At 44.2% G+C, this 21,078-nt stretch overlaps 1 protein-coding gene across 2 annotated transcripts; it reads right to left on the bottom strand.

The window, feature by feature from the left end:
- Positions 1–844: 844 nt before the first annotated feature.
- On the bottom strand, positions 845–14,346 carry LOC109639235 (pituitary adenylate cyclase-activating polypeptide type I receptor). Of its 2 annotated transcripts, none has more exons than XM_069521444.1 (14): positions 14,025–14,346; positions 7,389–7,495; positions 5,179–5,281; positions 4,724–4,837; positions 4,511–4,614; positions 4,094–4,191; positions 3,254–3,386; positions 3,024–3,177; positions 2,883–2,943; positions 2,734–2,803; positions 2,546–2,637; positions 2,166–2,295; positions 1,697–1,738; positions 845–1,234 (listed from the first exon to the last, which is right to left on the bottom strand). In XM_069521444.1, the coding sequence occupies exons 2-14, from the start codon at positions 7,443–7,445 to the stop codon at positions 875–877; spliced, it is 1,518 nt and encodes a 505-aa protein (XP_069377545.1). In that variant the 5' UTR covers positions 7,446–7,495; positions 14,025–14,346; the 3' UTR covers positions 845–874. The 2 variants fall into 2 exon arrangements, with proteins under 2 accessions (XP_069377545.1, XP_019958161.1); XM_020102602.2 differs by having other exon boundaries at positions 845–1,221.
- Positions 14,347–21,078: the final 6,732 nt, after the last annotated feature.

Genomic DNA, 21,078 nt, shown 5'->3' with positions numbered 1-21,078 from the left:
CTTAATCTCACCTTGTTATTAATATACTGTTGTGATATATTATTTTGTGTCTTGTATGTTTGTATATAGTGCTTCATATAATGTAGTAACTCAACGCTGAACAATCCAATCACAGCCGACTTGATTTTTGCGGTTGTGGTCAACATTTCTATGGTAACAGAGAGCTACACCAATAAGAGACACTGCTACTACACCTGAGGATTGTGGGTAGTGTAGTGTTTCTTTGATTTGTCAATAAAACATAGTTGACTTGTTGCTTCTCCAGGAGAACATAACTTTGTTTCACAATCTCGTAGCGATTATGGTGAGTCTACCTCGGATGGTTAAAATGTTACGGCTGCCCAGAACATGAATGTGATTTCTAAGACTTCACACAACAGATTCCGGAATATGATCAGTTCTCAACCGGATGAATTATTCGCTCTTTAACGTATTTACATTAGAGCCATTAGCGTTTTGTCTTTAAATCTAAGCGAAGCAGCAGCTGTGAACCCTGTAAAGGTATTACAGTCGGACATGTATGTAAAGACGAGGTGAAGCTGGAGGACGAATGTATGAACCGTCACTGAGAGAGGACGCACACGCTGCAGAGACTCTGCAGTAACACACTGGTCCCTCGGCGCTGAGCAGCAGCCGACACTGTAGCACCAGACGATGTCAACACGAACACGTTATTTACAGAGGAATGAGCATGTTGCTTCTGCACGATTCAGCCCAACAAGACACTAGATTGATTCCTCAGTCACGTCCTTCGAAAAAGTCGAAGGAAGTTAGTTTGACTTCAGCTGATCCGGGTCAGAGGTCAGGACGTGAAGTTTCTGGTTATTTGGCACCCTATTTAGTATTTAGTCGTGTTTCATGGGGTCAAGGTAGGTCAGACCTGGTCAATTTCCATCGTGGTGTCGTCCGGGTACGGGTTGGGGTATGGGTTGAGGAACGGGTTGGTGAGGCTGGTCATCGGGACGAGGGTGGGCGGCGTGGTAGTGGTGGCGTCAGGTCCAGTGGTGGGAGTGGCGTCCCCGCGGGTGGCGCTCAGGTGGCCGGGGTCTCGGCCTGCAGGCTGGACATGCGGATCTGCGAGCTGCTTTTGCTCAGGATGGACAGCTGCGTTCCCCCGTTCACCCCACTGCTCGCCAGCGAAGGATGCCGGTGCTTCAGGTCCACAGCAAAGTACCTGTTCACCGTCCAGCTGCGCCATTTCCTCTTGATCTCCGATTGCACCTTGAGGGATATACTTCACAAGGTCATTATTAATGGACATCGCTGGAAAGAGACACACTCACTGTACTGACGGCTCATTGCTTTCAGTTTTTATGGTTTTCTATCAAATGTCAAGATTTTTTACCTGAATTTTATTTCCACACAAAATGTTTTGTTCGAATAATTTGAACATTAGAAATGAAGGATAAATACTAAGGAAATATTAAAATGCATGAGATCTAAGATCTAAGTTTTCATTGTATTTGTGGAAACTCAATCACAGGGAATATTTTTGGTTCAGATATTAAGATTTGAAATATTCATATTTCTTTCAATTCCAGAAACTGAAAATAATGAGCCTCATTAAATCACTAATTAAATCTCTACCTTATACTCATGCTGTGGAGCAGTAATGTTGTTTCTGTATGTTTAATTAAAATGTGCATCGAGATGACTGTGAGAAAAGTGTCAGTGACTTGTTTTAAAGGGGATTTACCTCTCCATTCAGGAAGCAGTAGAGGACGGCCACCACAAAACCCTGCAGAGACGAGAGAGAGACAGAAACACAAAAATATTGTCACATAAAGGACACAACTTCACTTTCTGAGGTTGAAGGATCCTTCACTGCACAGACTGAAAAATGAAATGTTGACGGTGTGATTCCCACCAGGTCCAACTCAAGTCCAAAGTGCAAAACGCTCTGAAGTCTAAAACTCAACCCTCCATCTTTCATCGGTACAAATATCTCAGGATGAAGAAGAGGAGCCACACACATAGAAGACGTCAACTTGGAAAGACGAGGAGATTTCAGAGCTTTTGGTGATAAGGGTCTGACCCAGACGATTTCGAGTTCATGTCTGAAAAACAGTCTCGAATCTCAACTCTACACTTGTGTCCTGAATAATCCTAAACTGGCTTGTTATGTTGCATTTGTCCTATTTAAGCCATGACGCAGAAAGAGTCACCTGGAAGGATCCGAGTCCGAGTTCAAACACCAGACGCTCCCGCTTGCTCACGTTCTCCGGGGAAAAGGCAAACACAGTGTAGTGGATCCCAAACAGAGGAATCAGCAGCAGAGTGGAGCGAGCCAACCTCCTGTGCAACACACACACACACACACACACACACACACTGCCGTGAGAGAACTGGACAGTCCTCATTATATCAGGTCCGGGGGGGACAAATTAAAAGAATGAAAAAAAGTGTAAATGGTCAAATATAAAAAAAGATATGTTTCAATTAAAGGGAACGTTTTTAGAATAAATACAATGAGGCACTAAAACATATTTTCAATATAAGTTCAAGAAAATGCTCAAACACGTTTCTCACAGCGAGCATCACTCACAGGTAAATACTGGACTCGTTCCCTCCGATGTCTGGAGACTGTAGCTTCTGCACGAGGATGACGATGATTCCGATGAAGAGAACAAAGTTTATCTGTGGAGAAAAATACATATAATTTAATTTAACTTAATCTTTTCTTTTTATCAAAGTCAAATTCTTGGTAAAAGTGGTGATGTTTCTCCAACGCACCATGATGGAAGCCAGCACGGGTCCCTTTATCACCCACCAGATGGCAGCGTCGTCATTCATGTCCCAGCAGCTGTGAGACAACATTCAGCAATAAACACACAACCTCTCGACGAGAGGCCGCACACGCGTGTTCTGTGTTCTCAACTCACCCGATATTATCGAAGTGCAGCCGCAGCACCGCCCAGATGGTCACGCACACGGTGGGCGTCCCTGATTCCAACAAAGACACAATCACTAACGGCTGAGGTTGATCAGATGAGAATCAGATGAGGATGTGTGCGACGTCTCACCCCAGCCGATGATGATGTACCAGTAGAAGTATCTCTTCTCAGGGAAGAAGGTCTCCACCAGTAACGTGAAGAGGTACAGGCCCTCGATGAAGAGCCAGAAGTAGTTGGAGAGGACGCAGTAGTGGAAGAATATCATAACCGCTCGACACTCCAGCTTCACCGAGACAGAAACAACACATGAGATAATCTGAACTTGGGGCCTGAAAGGTTTGAGCTGTGTGGTCTCTCACCGTGTGGATGAAGCAGTGCTCGCTGTCCTCTTTGGCGTACAACACGCCGTCTTTGATGAAGACAGAAATGGCTCTCAGGATGAACGACACAAACAAGTTCATGTGGATGAAGTTCCTGGTGCAGTGCAGCTTCCTGAGAACAAACACACTTCATTTATTTTTTGTATGTTTTTTATCAGTGACAGAGGGGCAGAGAGAACTGGGGACGACATGCAGCAAGAAGGGGAATCAAACCTGGACCGCTGCTATTTCTTTATTTTCACAAAAGAAATAAATGACCATGTGATAATAATTGTAGTAATAGTAGCAGTAAAAGAACAAGTATAGATAATTGAAGTATATATAATAGTATGATACCAGTGATATTAGTCCAGTGGTGGTGGTAAACGTGGTAACAACAATACCAGTAGTGGTGGTAAAGATAATTTATTTCTATTTAAAGTAATATAATATCATACAGTATAAAAATATAATCAATGCATTTCTATAATATTTAAAATTACTGTATTATTATTATAATCAACTACACTTAAAATACATAGGGGACTATACACATGAGCAAGAGTAAGTTATTGTTTTTATTAATATTATAAAGTTCAGCTGATTTAAACAGCAGCTTTCAAAAGACACGAAGTTCTTTAGAAGTCACAAATGAAGATCACATATTAGATCATCACAATATATAAAACAAATCAAAATAAATACATATATATCACTGATAGAGTTGAAATGGTTTTGATTGATGTGAAGAACATCGTCATTCAACTGAGACAGAACACCAAGTTTATCAGATGAGTTTTTCATTTCATGTGTGTTGAACGTTTTCAGTTTGAGTCTCACCTGAACCTGCAGAGGATGACCATGGCTGTGGTGAGAGAGACCAGAGAGGTGCTGTAGCCGACTGTGTACAGAGCCTTCACCGACACATAGTACATGTCCTGAACACGGAACACAACAACACCTGTGACTCATTTCACTCAGGTTTTATTCTGTCATTCACAATTGGTCAAACACGTGTATGACATCGAACGTTCACGATGGCAACATCTGTATCCAGAACATTTTAGCTTTTTTTAGAGCAGTGGGAGGAAGTGTCATCTTTATAGCAGTCTGTGGTCAGACGTGGATTAAACCATGACTTCACTGGTCGACAGATGTGAAACCAGGAAGCAGCTTTTCCAGTGGAAGTTTGAATAACGAATTAACTCCTCATTTAAACCCTGAAACAAACATCTGGAGACACAGAGGTGCACTAACCGGATGGCTGCTGTTTCCCTCCTCGTACAGACAGGCGTCGATGTAGTGAGGGAAGGTCTCGGACCAGCCGAACTCACTGCAGTTGCGACTCACCTTCCCCAGCTCTGTGGATACGGAACAATTCATCACAGCAATCACAAGGTATGACTTATCCATACCGAATACACAGTGATACTTTATTCTAGTTTCCACATTCAGACGCTGAAAACTCACGGAAGTCTTCCTCGCTCATGAACTGAGAGAAGAGTTCGGGACAGTTGACCTCGACCACCTCACCGATCTTCGCCGGCTGCCAACACGTCAGGTTGTCCCACATCCACGGACAACCTGAGGACAGGTGGACAGACACAGCGTCTCATTCTAACAGATTCATGCATTTTATATTTTTAGTATTTTGTTGTGTACTTCCTGTTGCCAAATCTCAAATGAAGCACTAGCATGACAGTCGTGTATGTTTACATGGACGCCAGTATTCTGATATTAACCTAATCTCTTTCTCTTTCTCTGCAGACGAGCAGGTCAGACTCGGCTCCTGCTCATTAGTGTGGACGCCCTAAAGACGTTCTCGTTATCTTGTGTTTATTCTAATTAGCTTCAGTTTAAAACTGTTGGAAAACATCAGCAGAATCATGTTTAATAAACAAACGCAGACGCTCACGAAGACATACCGAACTCTGGATCGTTCCCGGGATCGTCCGAGGCCATCATCTCCAGACATTTTTCCTGCTCCCTCTTGATCACACAGTTAGAGGGAACCTGCTGGCTCCAGACCTGGAGAACACACACACACACACCACAGAGAGAGAGAGAGAGAGAGGGATTGAAGAGGCTTTAGATTACATCAGAGCAGAGAGGAAGGACCTGCAGTTAAATTGGCTTCATTAGCTTCAGTGTGCGGTTCACACCACAGTGGGAGAAGGTCTCCGCTCTGGGATCAGTTTAAACTCTCAGCCAATTAAACAAACCATTTCAGAGCTGGAGGGACGCACCAACATACAAACCTACGGACAGAAGAACTGAAAACTGTCCGTCACTAGCGTGAAGGCATTTCAGTGTTTCTTCTAATCAATGTTGTAAATACTGTTATGTTGCTGATGTTCTCAGTTACACGCAGCATCTGTCGCTCCTGGAAGACGGATCCTCACATGTGACTCTCTGAGGTTTCTATGTTTTGTCCCATGTTAAAAGGCTGTTGGTCATTTTGATGGTTAAGAACAGAGGATGTCGCACCTTGTTGAGTCCGATCAGTGAATGTGGGCTGTGCAAATAAAATTGGATTGATTGATTGATAACAAGGCACTTTTCACCCTGGACCATGGCAGGTGTTAGTCCCGTCAGTTGAGAACAACTGACACATAGAGAGAACAATGGCTGCCAGAATTCCAGAGCTACAACTCCAGACACAGAGTTCACGTCCAGAGGAGCCTCCTCCTGCACAACGCTGGGTCTCAGGAGGATGGAGGGGAGGAGGGGGGGTTCTGCTATGGTTCTTGTGTCTGTGCTGGCGTCAGTCTGGGAGACGCCACGTCACCTCTTTATGAGGTGCAGCGGGGGAGCAGTTGAGCGTTTATGCCGCTGACGTCGGCAGCAAGAATTCATACACTGAAGATTTACGAGAGCAACAGAGACACAGTAGTTTTGGGGCATCGTGCGGAACAAGTGTCGACTCAGTCTCTGAATCCACAGAGATTGTGGGATGATTAATGTGCTGCGCTCTCGGCAACGGCACCGTTACGCAGTAGTAGAACACAGATGCAGGTACGATGCAGTAAAAGCACAGAAGGATGAATTGAACGATTGAGTCATCAGACAACGAATGAATGATTCAATTAATGTGGATGTTGTTCCCTCTTAAAATACATGTTAGACAGTGAATATTACAGAATGTGGAAGTAAAAATATTCACATCCATGATGAATTATGAGTAATTGCTTGCATCAGTCTTTAAAGCTGCTCTAACAGATCAAATAGAAAATCCATATAAATTCTGCTAATGCTGCTCCACACCAACAGCCACTCACTCGTCAGGTTTCATTTCATCCGGGTTTCATCCGGCCTCTCTCTGATCTTCCAGCCCTCTTCCCCTTGATTGTTCGGTAGAAATCACAAACTCTGATCATATTTACCGCTGCTGTCCAGATGTGAACCGTGTGTATGAGATTCATGTCCCTTCAGTTTATATCCTGTTTGTCTGTCTCACAGTGCGGGACGTCACTGTCTCATCACAACCTGAGACATTCTGCAGTCTGTTGCAGCATCGAACACGAGAACAAGACACGAACCAGCCACAGCTTCAGTCCGAAAGAAAGGTGACTTTTGTTCTTCCGTCTCTCCGTCTCTCTCTGTCTCTGTGTCCATCTTAACTGTGAAACGTTGACTTTAATCTGCTGCGTATTCTTATTTTCCATCTTCACTCTCTGCCTCACCCCCCCCACCCCCCCACCCCCTCCCCTTCGTTCACCATCTTCTTCTTTCTCAGACAACACTTCAGCTCAGAGGTGATGACTCACGTTTAACTACAGCAATAAAAGATGGAGGAGAGGAGAGGAGAGGAGAAGAAGAGGTAGAGGAGAGGAAGGTGAGAGTTGAGGAAAAGGAAGAGGAATGAAGAGGAAGAGGTAGAGGATGAAGATGTTTTCCCTCCTCACTGTTAAGCAATGAATAAATAAGTAAGTGCATCTTTATCCATCGTTCCTGCTCCACACTGATCAGTGAATTATTGATGAACACACTTGGTAACTTTAACAATCACTGTATCTCAGGCCTGAATCCCTGAATTCATTCATGTGACGCTCCACCTGTTGCCTCGTCTGTTTCAGATGCACTCACTCACACAGTGGATTTAAAGGTAAAATAAAATGAATTTAAATCAACGTACCGTGGAGACGTGGAGGAGGAGAAAGAGGACCAGCAATCTGACATCAGACGGAGACATTTTGTGTTTCCTGGACTCCTGCAGCTCAGAGGAACACAACAGGCCGTCACCTGGAGGTGTGAAAATACAGAAACATGTGGGATGTTAAGAGGCAGGACGTCTGTTCACCTCTTCATATAAAGTTTAGTGAAGCTGGACTCATTACAGAACTTGAACTGGAGAACGCAGTGAAGACGTCCCTGCTACAGAGCACTGGGCATCTGTTTATTCAGAGCTTGTTAATATTCAACCAATCACGTGTCAAAATGGCACCGGATTCAACACTTTCTTGTGTCCTCAACAATGACGTCACGTGTGAAAGCAAGAAGACGATCAGTTGTCAAGATGCGTTTCACCTACAGACAGAGATTTCTGGAATCATTAGACGGATGCTGAAGAAATACAGGATGTCTGGTGTTTTTTTTGGGATTTAAATTAAAATACAGTTTATATTCCACTCATGATTTTACTCATGGCAACAGGAAACCATTGCAAATGCATCGTTAGCCTATAATGACAACTGTATGTGAACACAAGCATGTCATGTTGTGTGTCTGTGTCCTCGTACACGCTGCATGACTCTGCAGGCCCGGAGGGTTTCGCCTGAGTGAAGCCAAGTAGCAGGACTGGACGCTCGGGCATGGTCCCACAGGGAGAACTTGGCAGCTCAGAGTTCCTACTCCAGCAAAACCCTGCCAGCAACAAGCCCATCCCACCGTCGTCAAGAGCAACAGCTGAGCGAGCCGCTGAGTTTGGATCTGAACTGGACCACGTGGACCTGGATCCCCCTTCTGCTCCGTCTGTACTCCCTGAGATTTCATCATGTACCGTAAAAAAACAATAAGATTGATTATATTTTACTGCTTTACCTTCCTCAGTTAGTGAAGTTTGGGATTATTGGCCTTAAAAAATAAGGTAAAAGACCTAATTACATTAAGAGCGAAAGAACTACACTTCCCATAAACCTTTGCAATTCACCGATTTGATTTTTTTTACTTGCTTTTCCTCATTTGATCAAAGCCGACATGATTTTCACAGCTGTGGTATGAATTTCCATGGTAACAGCGAGCTCCACCAATTAGAGAAAACACTATTTCACCTGAGGATTGTGGGTAATGTGCTACTTCTGCTTGACTTAGAGAAAAAAAACATGTTTTTCTCAAACGCAGTTGATATCATCCAGACTTGTGGCTTCCACAGGAGAGAATAAGATCGTTTCACAGTCTCCCAACTTGTGGTGAGTTAAAATATTCTAGCTGATAATCACAATCACTATTCAGAGAATGAAGGGATTCTCACTTCAGGAACCACAACGTTCTTTTTCTGTCGAAACTGTGGAATCACTTTTCTACTTGTGCTCGGAATATGAAAACATCAGAGCTCTGCACAAACACACAACCTTCATTCATATTTTGCTGGAGTGTGTAGCAACAAGTTACTGAGCAACACACACACACACACACACACACACACACACACACACAAATAACAAAGCGAGACACAACATGAATGGGAGTCTGCAGCTTTGCCAAGGTCTCCATAATGGCTGCTGACGCTTCCACAGAAGAGCTTTCATGTTGGGTTTTCGAGCTCAAACTTCCATTAATTCATTTCTGGAGAAACATGTTGCAAACCATCACACTACTGATGGTATCTAAACTTGACCAGTGTCCGGTGTGTGTGTGTGTGTGTGTGTGTGTGTGTGTGTGTGTGTGTTGGAGGCTTCAACTGACACGCTGCTCATTCACCAGGGACTTTGGGGGACCCAGGTAAAAGGGACGTGGGTGTCCCTTCATCAACTCCCACCCCCCACATAAACCAAACCACATTCTTTTATTTTTTTTATTTTTTTTAAATATAGTGCATTTGTATCCTTGTGTAATAAATGAAGGCCTCATTCACTATTGCTATTTATGTTATCTTTTATTATCAAGTCCGGAGGTGTGTGCTTATCCAGCTGATGACAGCAACACCTATGGGTGGGATGAGTCTATTTCCTGAACAACACCTGAGCGTTTCCGACTTCTCTTGTAAACATATAGAAAGTTCAGTTTACTCTCAGGATTTCTTAACGTTTAAGAAAGAACATATTCAAGGGAGCAGATGACAACTTTGAAAACCCTTAGTTTACATAGTGTGTGTGTGTGTGTGTGTGTGTGTGTGTGTGTGTGTGTGTGTGTGTGTGTGTGTGTGCATTAGCGCAGCAGCTGCTCAGGACTCTCCTCCCCGAGCTGTAATCAGTGGCTTAATGAGTCTCAGCGGCTTTCATGTTCAACACTGTCAGCCCGAGACTGTGTAACGTTTGAAGCTCCGTAGAAACAGCACACACGTGATTAAAGAAACACATACACACACACACACTCTGGACGCTGATCTGATCACACTAATAAATACTTGGCTTCAGTGTGAAGTTGAACCCAAGAGGAGGAAATTAAAAAAGAGGAGAGAAAAAAAGCTTCCTGAGAAATATGAGTGGGTGTTTGAGTGGAGAGGGTTGAGTCCTCCCGGGACAAAACAAGAAGAGGCGGGTGTTTCTTAAAGACCACTCACCTGAGACGCTGCCGAGATAAAAAACAGGAGCTGACTCGCATCGTTAGAAAGCAAAGAAAAAGGGAAGAAATGGAGGAAAAAGGTGGAGGAAAGAGAGATTAGGATCTGCCTTGATGTTTGTCTTCGTGTTTGCTTTTGGTGGGACACTGGGAGCTGTTTCGTCCCTGGGGACATGTCTGGCTTTGACAGCTGTCGTGGCCTAAAGAGTGAAGGCATGCAGCAGCTTATCTCCACTAAGGCCTTCAACCCAAACTCCTTTCCTCTCTCTGCCTCATCAGCCACATCTGAGGGACACTAACCACCGGTTTCCTCTGAAGAATCAGAGAATAAAAGACGATCCACGTCTCCCAGACGCTTCCAGTCCAGAGTCATTATCTAATGTGATAATCCAGCGCTGGATCGTCTAATTCCCACAGAATATCACACCCAGTCACTCAAGTCTAAATTTAACCCAAGGAACTATGGGAGGAATTAATATACACAGACATGACTTAGTCTTCATTAGTTTGGGGAGAGAGAGGGAGGCACACATATCACAGAGAGAGAGAGAGAGAGAGAGAGAGAGAGAGAGACTGTCCCGGTTTCTTGCTCCCATTATGTCCCATTTTTTCCCACAATCCACTGGGGAGCCGCATAGTTACGAAACGGAGGCAAAGACATTTTAGAGCAAAGAAAATAAGAAGAGAATTGAAACAACATCAGGAGCAGTGAAACAGCTGGATACCAAGAACTGTGTCTGACGTCATCGCCTACGTGGGCTGCGTCTACCTGTGCTTGATTCTGAGGGGGGGGGGGGGGTAGTCTTTCTGTTTGATGGAGAACATGAATGAAGTGCTTCATCTGGTTGCCATGGTAACATCATGATGGTATTACTAGCAGCATCCGCACCTTCAGGCACAGTACTCCACAGTACTACAGTACTACAGCGTTCCACACTAGTTCAAATGCACCAAATGAACGTCCTCGAGGTTCAAACATTATATCGTATTATAACGGTGAAGACTGCAGCTGCTTCCTCTTCCTCTTCTTCTTCTTCTTCTTTTGTTTAATGTTGTCTCTTCTTCCTGTGATTGGTCCAAAAGTCCAAAGCATCCTGAGCTTCCAGAGGATCCTTCAGCTGCAGCTCACTGACGCGAGGTGACAAAAGGAGCTTGAATGAAGCAGAACGTCGAGATGAAACTGTGCGGCTGACGATGCCTCAGTCTCTGCTCTGCTTCCCAACACGAGCCAATGAGCAGTGAGTGGTCTCTGCTGCACTGTGGCGCTTTAACTCCCTGAAAGAGCTGCTGCACGGGTCAGACTTCCATGTGTTCCATGAGTTGACGTGTGCTGTTGTCTTCACTTGAGCTACATCAGTGTGTAAATCCTGTGCATTTCCGCTCTGCGACCACACTGACCAGCAGCGCCGTCGTTCTTAATGGCTGTGACGGACCATCAGTGGTTCTGGTCAAGCCGAGCAGAGAGAAAGCAGCGTTTAAAACGTAAAGAAACACGGATGTGATAAATAAATAACTACTGCTGGTCCACACTGGCTGAATCAGCTGACCAGGATGCTTCTGTGTGGAGTTTGCATATTCAGTCTTGCTGTCTGTCTGCTGAGCTCCAGCCGATGACAGACGCCAGGATATTATCCTGTTGGGCCGGAGATATCCTTGCTTTTAACTACGCTTACAAATATTGGCTGCTTGTGTATCTTGTGTTCATCTGTGTGGTTGGACTTAGCCTCAGACTCATGAACAGAGATGTTAACCTGCTGCGAAGTTCACCGCATTGAGCATTTTCATAGTCGTCTTAACCTGGGAACACGTTTCTAAGCAGAGTAGCCACAAAATTAAATCATCTCCATTTATAGACTGACTGTAAAACTGTCTATAAAAGAGTGATGATAAACTCTTTGTAATCTTTTGCAGTTTTATGCAAATCAATCTTAAGTCTGAGATGTTTTTTTTCAGCAGCAGATTCTTCTTCTTGTGAACGTCAGACTCAAAATGTTTGAATATTTCTTTTATAACTTTTTTTAAGAGTAGCTGTAAAACACACATCTCTGATCTGGATTCCAGGTTCGTTAACTCCTGACTCCAGTTAACTTTTGCTGTTGACGTCAGCGGCCTCAGGGTTCAAACACGTTTTTCAACCTGCGCTGTGAATTTTGGAAAGATGTGGTCAATATGGAGGACACAGTGGTTCATGTTATTAGTTCAAATGGTTTGTGTTTGTAATTTATTGTAACTTAGATAAAGTTCTGGTGAAATTTATACATAGATGCAGATAATTCCAAATCATTGATTTGTCGATCCCGATAAAAAGTGTTTACAATATTGCAGTGATTCACTAATTTCACGTTACCAAGGAGAGGTTATGTTTTTTAACCCGTGTGTCAGTTTGTTTATTTGTTTGTCAGGATTACGCAAAAAATACTGAACAGATTTCTACAAAACTTTGTGAAAGGATGGATTGATCTGTGGATTAATCACTTCAGTCAGCCTGCACAGAATATGAGGACACGTTTTTTATTTTTTAAATTATTGTACAAATTAAGGGCAGCAGTGATTAGCACCGTCACCTCACAGCAGAACGTTTCCCTACTCGCATCCCTGTTCAGCCGACGTTCTCCTCGTGTCTGCTTGAGTTTTCTCTGTATGTTGAACCCGTGAGACACTGGAGACATTTCCAAGGTGAACCCAGCTTCTCGCTCGATGTCAGCTTTGCCTCCTTTTTCTTGAATTCTATGGTTCTATCTTTGGAAAGTGCAGCTCTTGTCTCAGTGTCAGTACCCGGCTCTCCTTGATGTGACTCTCGGCTCATGTATGATACTGGGTGTGTTGGAAGCTGCCATGCTGAGACCGGGCCTGACGCCTGATGTCCTCCCCTCTCCTCTCTGCTGCTCCAGCCAACACTACCAGGTTAATCGTCCCATTTAAATGTCAGCATCACTGAGGTGAAGCTCATCCACACTCTGAATGCTTGTTGCAACATATCGCTGACGTATTGCAGATATGTTTGTCGAGCAAATATACACAGGATCTGCTATTGCTTGTTGTGCTGCTGTGCCAGATGTGAGGTGTAAATCTGAAACACACACACGCAGCTCAGGTATTCAGCTCTCACAGATGAACGTCAAGGTGATTGGATTGGAAAACATCTCCCACAGTGAGAGCAGGCATTGATCTCATCTCAGGTTTTTGTCACTAATCCGCTCAAGCAGCTCTCGTCCGGCCTTGAATCAGGATTTGCGGCGGATGTGCCACTCATTCATCACTCCCTCATGAATGAGCCTGCAGCCGAGCATTCACGCACGTCAACAAACGTGTAAATGCCAGGTCTTGTTTTTATCAGATGACCAAACCAAAAAAAACCCTGCAGGGATACATGTACACATTCCTTCCTTTCCTTCCTTTTGTCGCCCATGCACACACGCTCACAGTGAGAGGGAGCCCCATGAGAGCTTGGAGGGTGACTGTGATTGAGCAGCTTTAAAAAAAATCTTCCTCCATCCATCCCCACACAGGCAGGAGGGGAAACATGAAAGCAGAAATTATGATTCCATGACAGTCGGATGCATTACAAGGTCACTCACAGCTTTTACCCAAAGGCCTGGATTTCATAAAACCTTCAGGGACATGAAAACCTCAATACAACACGAAATATATTCCTGTGGTTGATGGTTGAATTCCTGCTTCTCTTTGTGATGTAATGATTTATGTGACTCTGACATATGCATCAAATACCAAGAGCTGCTCGTCATTATTATTCAGTTACTAACCTAAAAAAGGTTGATCCCCCTCATGCATATGGATGAATGTATGGAGCACATGTTCTCCACCGTGTTGTGTGCTTCACTCCCCCTGATATTCTCCACATATTGTCGTGTGTATTTCGATGCATTGTGTTTCTCTGTCTGCAGAGATCGTGCAGGGAGCAGCAGCTGATGGAAGGAGCCTCCTCGCTGAGCTCAGCCGACACATGCCGCAGGATCCCGGCGTGTGTATCTCCAGCTCCCTCCCCTGAACCCCCATCTTCCACCTTTCATTGCAACTCATTCAATCTTACCTCAGTGTCGGCTTTTCTCCGGGTGTAACTCCCGGGTCCTCCGGGGCTGCTGAACTCCGCAGGATGGAGTGGGGGGGGAGCAGATCGAACCTCCTCACGGGGAGAAGCTGCGGGACTCTCCGGTGGATCCACGGAGCGCAACTTCCATCCGGAGCAGCCGCAGGTTTCCCCGCAGAATGCGTCAGTTCAGTGTTGGAGGTGAATGAAGGGATGAAGGAGGAATACAAAATAAAAGCAGCAGCGGCTGAGAGGAGGAGAGAGAGACAAGTGATCACTTCGTCCTCGACACAAGAATGAAGCGAGGATCTCAACTACAACCCCCACCTCCTCTCTCTCTCTCTCTCTCTCTCTCTCTCTCTCTCTCTCTCTCTCTCTGTCTCTCTCTCTATGTGTGTGTCTCTCTCTCTCTGTCACACACACACACACACACACACACACACACACACACACACATGCGCGCAAGGAATCTCAAATCCAATCGTACAGAACAGATGTGCGACATAAACGTGTTGTGTTAAATAATCTGGATGTGTGTGTGTGTGTGTGTGTGTGTGTGTGTGTGTGTGTGTGTGTGTGTGTCGGTCTGAATGTGTGTATGTTATTGTTTGTGTGTGTTTGTGTGGCCCTGAGGTCATTGTAAGACTTCACCAGATCCAAACCATCATATTGTGTGCGTGTGTGTGTTATTGTGTGTGTGGGTGTGTGTGTGTGTGTTATTGTGAGTGTGTGTGTGTGTGTGTGTGTGTGTGTTATTGTGTGTGAGTGTCTGTTGCAGTGTGATTTTTTTGGTTTCTAGTTCGATCACATTGGAGCAGCTGTGGTTGTCCTCAGGTAAACTGTCCGTGGAGAATAAAAACACTGACTGAGTTCATCTGCTTTATAATTCAGCTTTATTCATATGCAGATATCTGTTAAGAGATTAGTTGGACCAGATTTCAGCTGTTCCAGCACTCAGGGTTCACTTACGGCCTTTTCTACCCACAGTTCATAGGTCCTTGTTGGTTGTAGTGTAATGCTGATGGAGAACTGGAGCCTTTGTGCTTTGTAAATCTGGTCGTCGGAAACGTTGGTGAATTCCCTGAAGAAGCAGGAAGGTTCTGGGTTCAAACCTTTTGTCCGATCAGGGTCTTTGTGGGTTTGCTTCTTCCCACAGTCCAAAGGCATGCAGCTTTTAATTGGAGACTCTCGTTGCTCGTGGGTGTGACTGTGAGTGTGAAAGGAGAAGTGCTGTAGCTAATGAATAGATTATCTGTTAACCAGCGCTTCACACTATGATTGTAGGTGTGAAAGAAAGTCGGCAGGCGTCTAAACCTCTCCCCTATATTCTACTTTTTTATTTTTGTAATAACTCCCTCTGTCACTTTGGAGCAAAGAAGAAATGTAAGATGTATGAAGGTATGACTGCAAGACAATAAATAAAACATCAAATTCTTAGAGAGCGCCTCAGGAGTGGGCAGTGTGGCACAAACTGGAGAAGCCCTTTGACCGCGCTTTCCCGTTTGAACATTTTTGCACTAGCATCAACTTGTAACATAAATTTAAATCTAAATGTGGTCTTTAGTCTTCAGATCTGGATATTTCTGCTTCTGGGAGTCTAAACCTCTTCCGACCAACAGCTGTGAGAATGCATGAACATAAGAGGAGGGGGAGGAAGAGGAGGAGGAGGAGGAGGAGGAGGAGGTGGAAGAGGAGGCATTTAGAAGAGTGAGTCTCTAAAAATATATTGTCTGTATCGTACTCACTTGCTCTCTGTGATTGATTTAAAATTCAGTTTTACTGCAGGAGAATAAAACAACACGTAGAAATTTTGATCCACTGGGAAGAGAGGCTGAACACACATCTATCAGTGCACACAGTAAAAAAAATAACTCCATTAACAGTGTTAACTGCACAGATACAACTCTCTCCAGAAACTCCAGACAATATCCATAAAACTATGCAGCCCTGCTTACATGCAGCCCCTCCAGAAAACCAGAAAATATGTCTGTGCTTGTCTGAGATCAGCTCCAGTAACCTGCCTGTCCTAACTGCTCTGTGAGTTCTTGTGCAACATGAAGGGAAAGGGGGGGAAGAGCAGAGCTGCGGAGCAGATACAGAGGTAGGAGGTGACTTGTTATATCAATCCGCTCCGTCGGAGAAAATGGAAAGAGTGAAGCCTGCGTTTGATGAGCAGCACAATTTTTACTGGAGAAATTCCGCAGAAACAAGGACAGAGGGCCTGGGTTTCATTGGTTTTGCCCACGTCTTCTTTTATGAAGCACATGATGGATTTCTCTTCATTATCTCACCCTCAGAAAATAAAAATGTATTCCCCGTCCTGCTTCCATCCAGTCCTCCCACACACTGAGTGACTCAGGCACCTCGAGTCTGCCGTCATCGTCCTCCCTGAGCAGAGAGGACCAAGAGTCCTGCACAAGACCTGTCGTCAGTATCACACACACACACACACACACACACACACACACACACACACACACGTGCAGAGAGTCACTCTGACAGAATCATGATCAGGATTCGAGTGGTTCGCTCCACGCGCTAACATCATCACTAATTGATCCTCTTTTCAGTCATGAACAGGGGGTGATATGCTGCTGTATGGGGTTACCATGGCAACTGGCCCATTTCAACAACACGAGGGGGATGTGGATGGAAACTGGGAGGTGAACTGGGGATGTTGGGGTAGTAATCAGGGGTTGTTGGTGAAGGAGTGTGTGTGTGTGTGTGTGTGTGTGTGTGTGTGTGTGAGAGAGAGAGAGAGAGACAGAGGGGGGTGGAGCTGCATGACAGAGTTAAGTGAGAGAAACAATCCATCACAGGGGCAGAGCTCTCACGTGCACGAGCTCTTACAATTAGCCATTGTGCTGTGATTGTGCATATGTGATCCATAGGTCACACACACACACACACACACACACACTGAGGAGTATTAAAAACACACTTTTCGTGCTTAATTGATTAATGATCAGTTCTTCAGACTGAAACCTTTAAAACATCAGCTCAACGTGGATCAACCCTGAAACTTAAATCAACACCGTCTGCGTATTGTGATTAATAAAGTAGACTAAACCCCAGAGGGTCAGAAATGAAAGAGGACGATTTTTCATTTTGTGCTTTTGAGAAAAAAAGGTTGAGAATAAAGTCCTGTGCTTGGTTTAAAAGCAAGTCAAGATTAAAAGGACCAAGCTTTACGTTATAGATATGATACAGTGATCAATGAAGTAACAGTTGCAGAGGAGGTGAATTTATTCCCACTGTTTTTACTTTAGGGGATAAAGCAGAATTGGCAAAAAAGGATGAGTCCCAATTTGCATTTTTTGCACTGGTATTCTTGACGTTGGTTAGAACATATTTATTTATTTTCATATTTTTTTAATTGGATTTCCTTGATTTATGTGTGTTGCATGTATTTCTGTTTTATGATTCATGTGTGTATGAACATTTGTATTTTTTAAAGGCTGCAGCATGGATGAAGGGCTGAAGACAAAATCCAATAAAAATTAATCTTTGTCATTATCTTAAAATTAAAGTAAATCTTCTTAAGTTACAGAGGCCAGGCTGAGGAAACAAAACTGAGTTCAGTTTATGTTTCTAAAGCCGATTTCAAACATGAACTCCAGGAAATGTTTGGAAAATTGGGTCCGGACTTTTTCTGCAGTTTGTTTTTCACATGTGAAGAAGACTCGTACAAGGGAGGAGCAGCAGGAGACATTTTAGGAAACTATCTGGACTTTGAACGAAAAACATTTCTGGAGTGGTCGGAGACTTGTTACAACCCAATCTGTCCTGAAACGTTTCGCAGCATTATGTGCAATCAACATGAAAATAAAATATATTATAACATGTGGATCGACAGCAGGAGGAGATTCATGGAGCCGCTGTGAATGTTCAGGAATGTAAATATAACACATCTTCCTCTCCGGCAGCCGGTCTCTTCCTCATCATCCCGCTGTAGCTGTAATGGCGGCTGAAATCACCATGGCAACAGAGTTTCTACATGAAGAGCGAGGCTGTGAGAGAAGCTGGAGGAAGAGGGGACGGAGAGACAGAGGGAGAGGGGACGGAGAACGAGGGGCTGGGGCCTCTCGCAACATCGAGTGATTTATGTTTATAACACTTCACACTCTGAAAGAAAAGGGCGTGAGGCTTTAACGGCCCGGCAGCCATTCCCATTTATTCTCTGTCTCCACCTTCTTTTTTCTCTCTCCATCCTCCTCTCTTTATTCACCTACTTCTTTTCTCTCGCTGTATGAAAATGTCAGGATCAGAGGATCTCTGCATGTTAACATTGGCTTTTGTTGATGTGAACTTAATACTCTCTCGGTCCTTTAATACTGATGTGACTAGAGGACCCATGCACGTCGTTGCGTATCTCCTGGGAGCCTCATTCCACAGCAGCAGTTCCCAAACTCTTTTCTGTCACGCCCCCCAACATTCTTACTATTCTTGTTTGTTTTCCATATTATTTCATTTTACAGCCTTTAAAGTTGAAATACGAGCCTGTATCTGCCAGTATTCGCTTGGGCCAGGGTCAAAATATGGGCCAAGTGTGTTTTTATTTTATTTTAAAGCAGTTAATAAGAATGGAAAAGCTCAGTTTACCATATTCCACTACTCATGTCCCCTCACGCTGAGGTGGTTCTTAGGATAAAATACTTCTATCATGAAAAAAGAAAAGCTGACTCATCCGTCATTCAATGAAAATCGTCACACGCTTGAACTTCGCACACTGAGTCCTCTCAGCAGGAGATAAAATAGAGTCGAGCTAAGAGGATGATTTTCTCAGGACGGCTTCCGAGTCTTTTTCAGGACGTCAGTGTCAAGTGTTGGAGTCGGTGTAAACGTGATTGACACAAGATTGTATTTATGTCAGAATATGCGACAATGGTGTGTAAAGTCTTCAACATTAATATTAACCAATCAGCCTGGTGCCTGTCTTTGCTAAAGGGTTAGCATTTTGACGCATCTGATGTCAAAGTGATGATTATAGAGACGCTCAGAGAAAGCTTTAGCCAAAACAACTTTCTCAAACAAATCCTCACCAGCACGATGATTCTGCTCCTGTTTAGAATCTTTCCTCGCTGACAGTGCGTTCCAATAGACACACTATTCCACATCTGCTCTTCTTTTTTCTCGATAGTCGCCAAGATATTTGTCAGTGATGATGTGTCACAGCCGTGTTTTATGTTTCCTTCACCCTGAACGTGACCTGACGAACAAACAGCTGGAAGCGACCACCCTGAAGGACAAGTTCACGACTTTATGTTATTTTCCTTTTCCACAAGAAAAATTCAATACGATCATGAGACTGTTTTCTCCCAGATTGTATTCGGGCGTTTCCCACAATTCAATCCTCCCCCCTAAGGAAAATGGCTTGGAAGAGAGCAACGCCACAGTGATTAATGGATTAAGTGATTAATCTCACAGAAAGTGAGAAGTGTGAAGTCAACAAGTCTCTTTAAAATCAGCCCCGGGCTCTGATCTGTCGCTGTTTTCTCTCACCTCTCTGTGCTTTCTTTGTCGAGGGACTGATCCTCTCCAGCTTCAGCTTCTCGTCCAGATCAATGAAGATCACCACAGGGGTCCTCGCCAACCTCCCCGCGCTCCCTCCTCGCTCTGCCATCGCCATGGAGACTCTGTACTACACGGTCGGGACTCGCGGTGCTTTCCAGTGGTCCCACCGGTGCACACAAGCACATGCACTGACACTTCTTCAATTAAGGAGATGGAGAAAATAGATTCCTCTCTCCCCCCCGACCATCCAGCTCATCGGCTCTTTCTCTTTCAGCCACTTCTTCCCTCGTCCACCACTTCACACTCAGACAATTATATTCCAGTCTTTCGGAGAGGTCCCATACCACTGACACTTTCGTATTTCCCCAGTGTCTGATGGGTAACAGGTTTTAGACCAGTCCAGAGGGATACAGAGAGCTGGACACGTATGCTGCTTTCAGACCAGCACTGAACTCCAGACATTTTCCTGAAATCTTCTGGAGGGGCTCTATGTGAGAGCGTCAGTTCCTTCAGATATTTTCCTCAACTTTTCCTGCCAAGACGACAAGATTCAAGAACTTCTAGTGACAAGGACATAACAATGACTCTGACTGGTTGCGTTGGACGTACGACTCAGTGGACGTAATGTTGACGTGAGTCACATAAATGAGCATAAAAATGATATATTCTATCTGTAAGTTATTTCAACATCATAACTGAAATAATGTCTCGTTCAGAATAAGGTCAGTTATCAGATTATTGATGATGTTGGTGTTCATTGAACATTCTCATATTGACAAACTGAACGGATTCGTTTGCAACTGCAAATAACTGAATGATGCTCAAGTTAGGCAGCATCGTAAAAAAAATACAAAGATTGAAAGTCCACTTGACAAAATGTGACACTTCTAGTTTGAGCAGCCGCTATGAAATCACAAGGTCGTCGCCCAAACTCTCCAACAATTCATAACACAACACGTGAACATGATCTGTGCCACTGTGTCATTTCATTCTGCAGTTTGTGTGTTTGTTCAACGTGCTGATTTACGTGCTTGATGTTGGACTTGTGTTTGGTTGAGGTGAAAATGGTTGTTATGGGCCTTTAGTCAAGCTTCTTCACATTCTAACGAGGTATAGCACGTCCATATGGACTATTTATTTCATTCACCTTGTCTGTGTCTGTAACTTTCACCAGAGAGGTTAACAAATGTAAGCAATGATCGTGAACTTGTTTAATTTTGGGACAGTGAACTTAAACATAAGTAAAACTCTTCAACAGTCATCTATTAACACTGACAACGTGATGAGTCACTTCATCTCCATCGTGCTGTGATTTGTGTCTCTGCCGCTCTTTGCCAGTGATGATCTCGTCTGTGATCTCCTCGCTGAGCGGCTGAGAAGAAGCCTCACCAAACCCCGTGTGTGCGTGTCACAAATGTGTTGTGACAGTTTGTTGCTCAGAGCTGTGTGACCCAGTCATCCAGCAGACAGAGGGGACGTTAACCGGTGCGTCTACATCCAGCGAACATGCCGCTGTGACATGATTCGACCTGAGAGAGAGTAA

This window comes from Paralichthys olivaceus, chromosome 3, assembly GCF_024713975.1.
Source record: "Paralichthys olivaceus isolate ysfri-2021 chromosome 3, ASM2471397v2, whole genome shotgun sequence".
NCBI classification, from domain to species: domain Eukaryota; kingdom Metazoa; phylum Chordata; class Actinopteri; order Pleuronectiformes; family Paralichthyidae; genus Paralichthys; species Paralichthys olivaceus.
The sequence above is the reverse complement of the archived record's forward strand: the minus strand, read 5'-3'. Positions and strand labels throughout refer to the sequence as shown.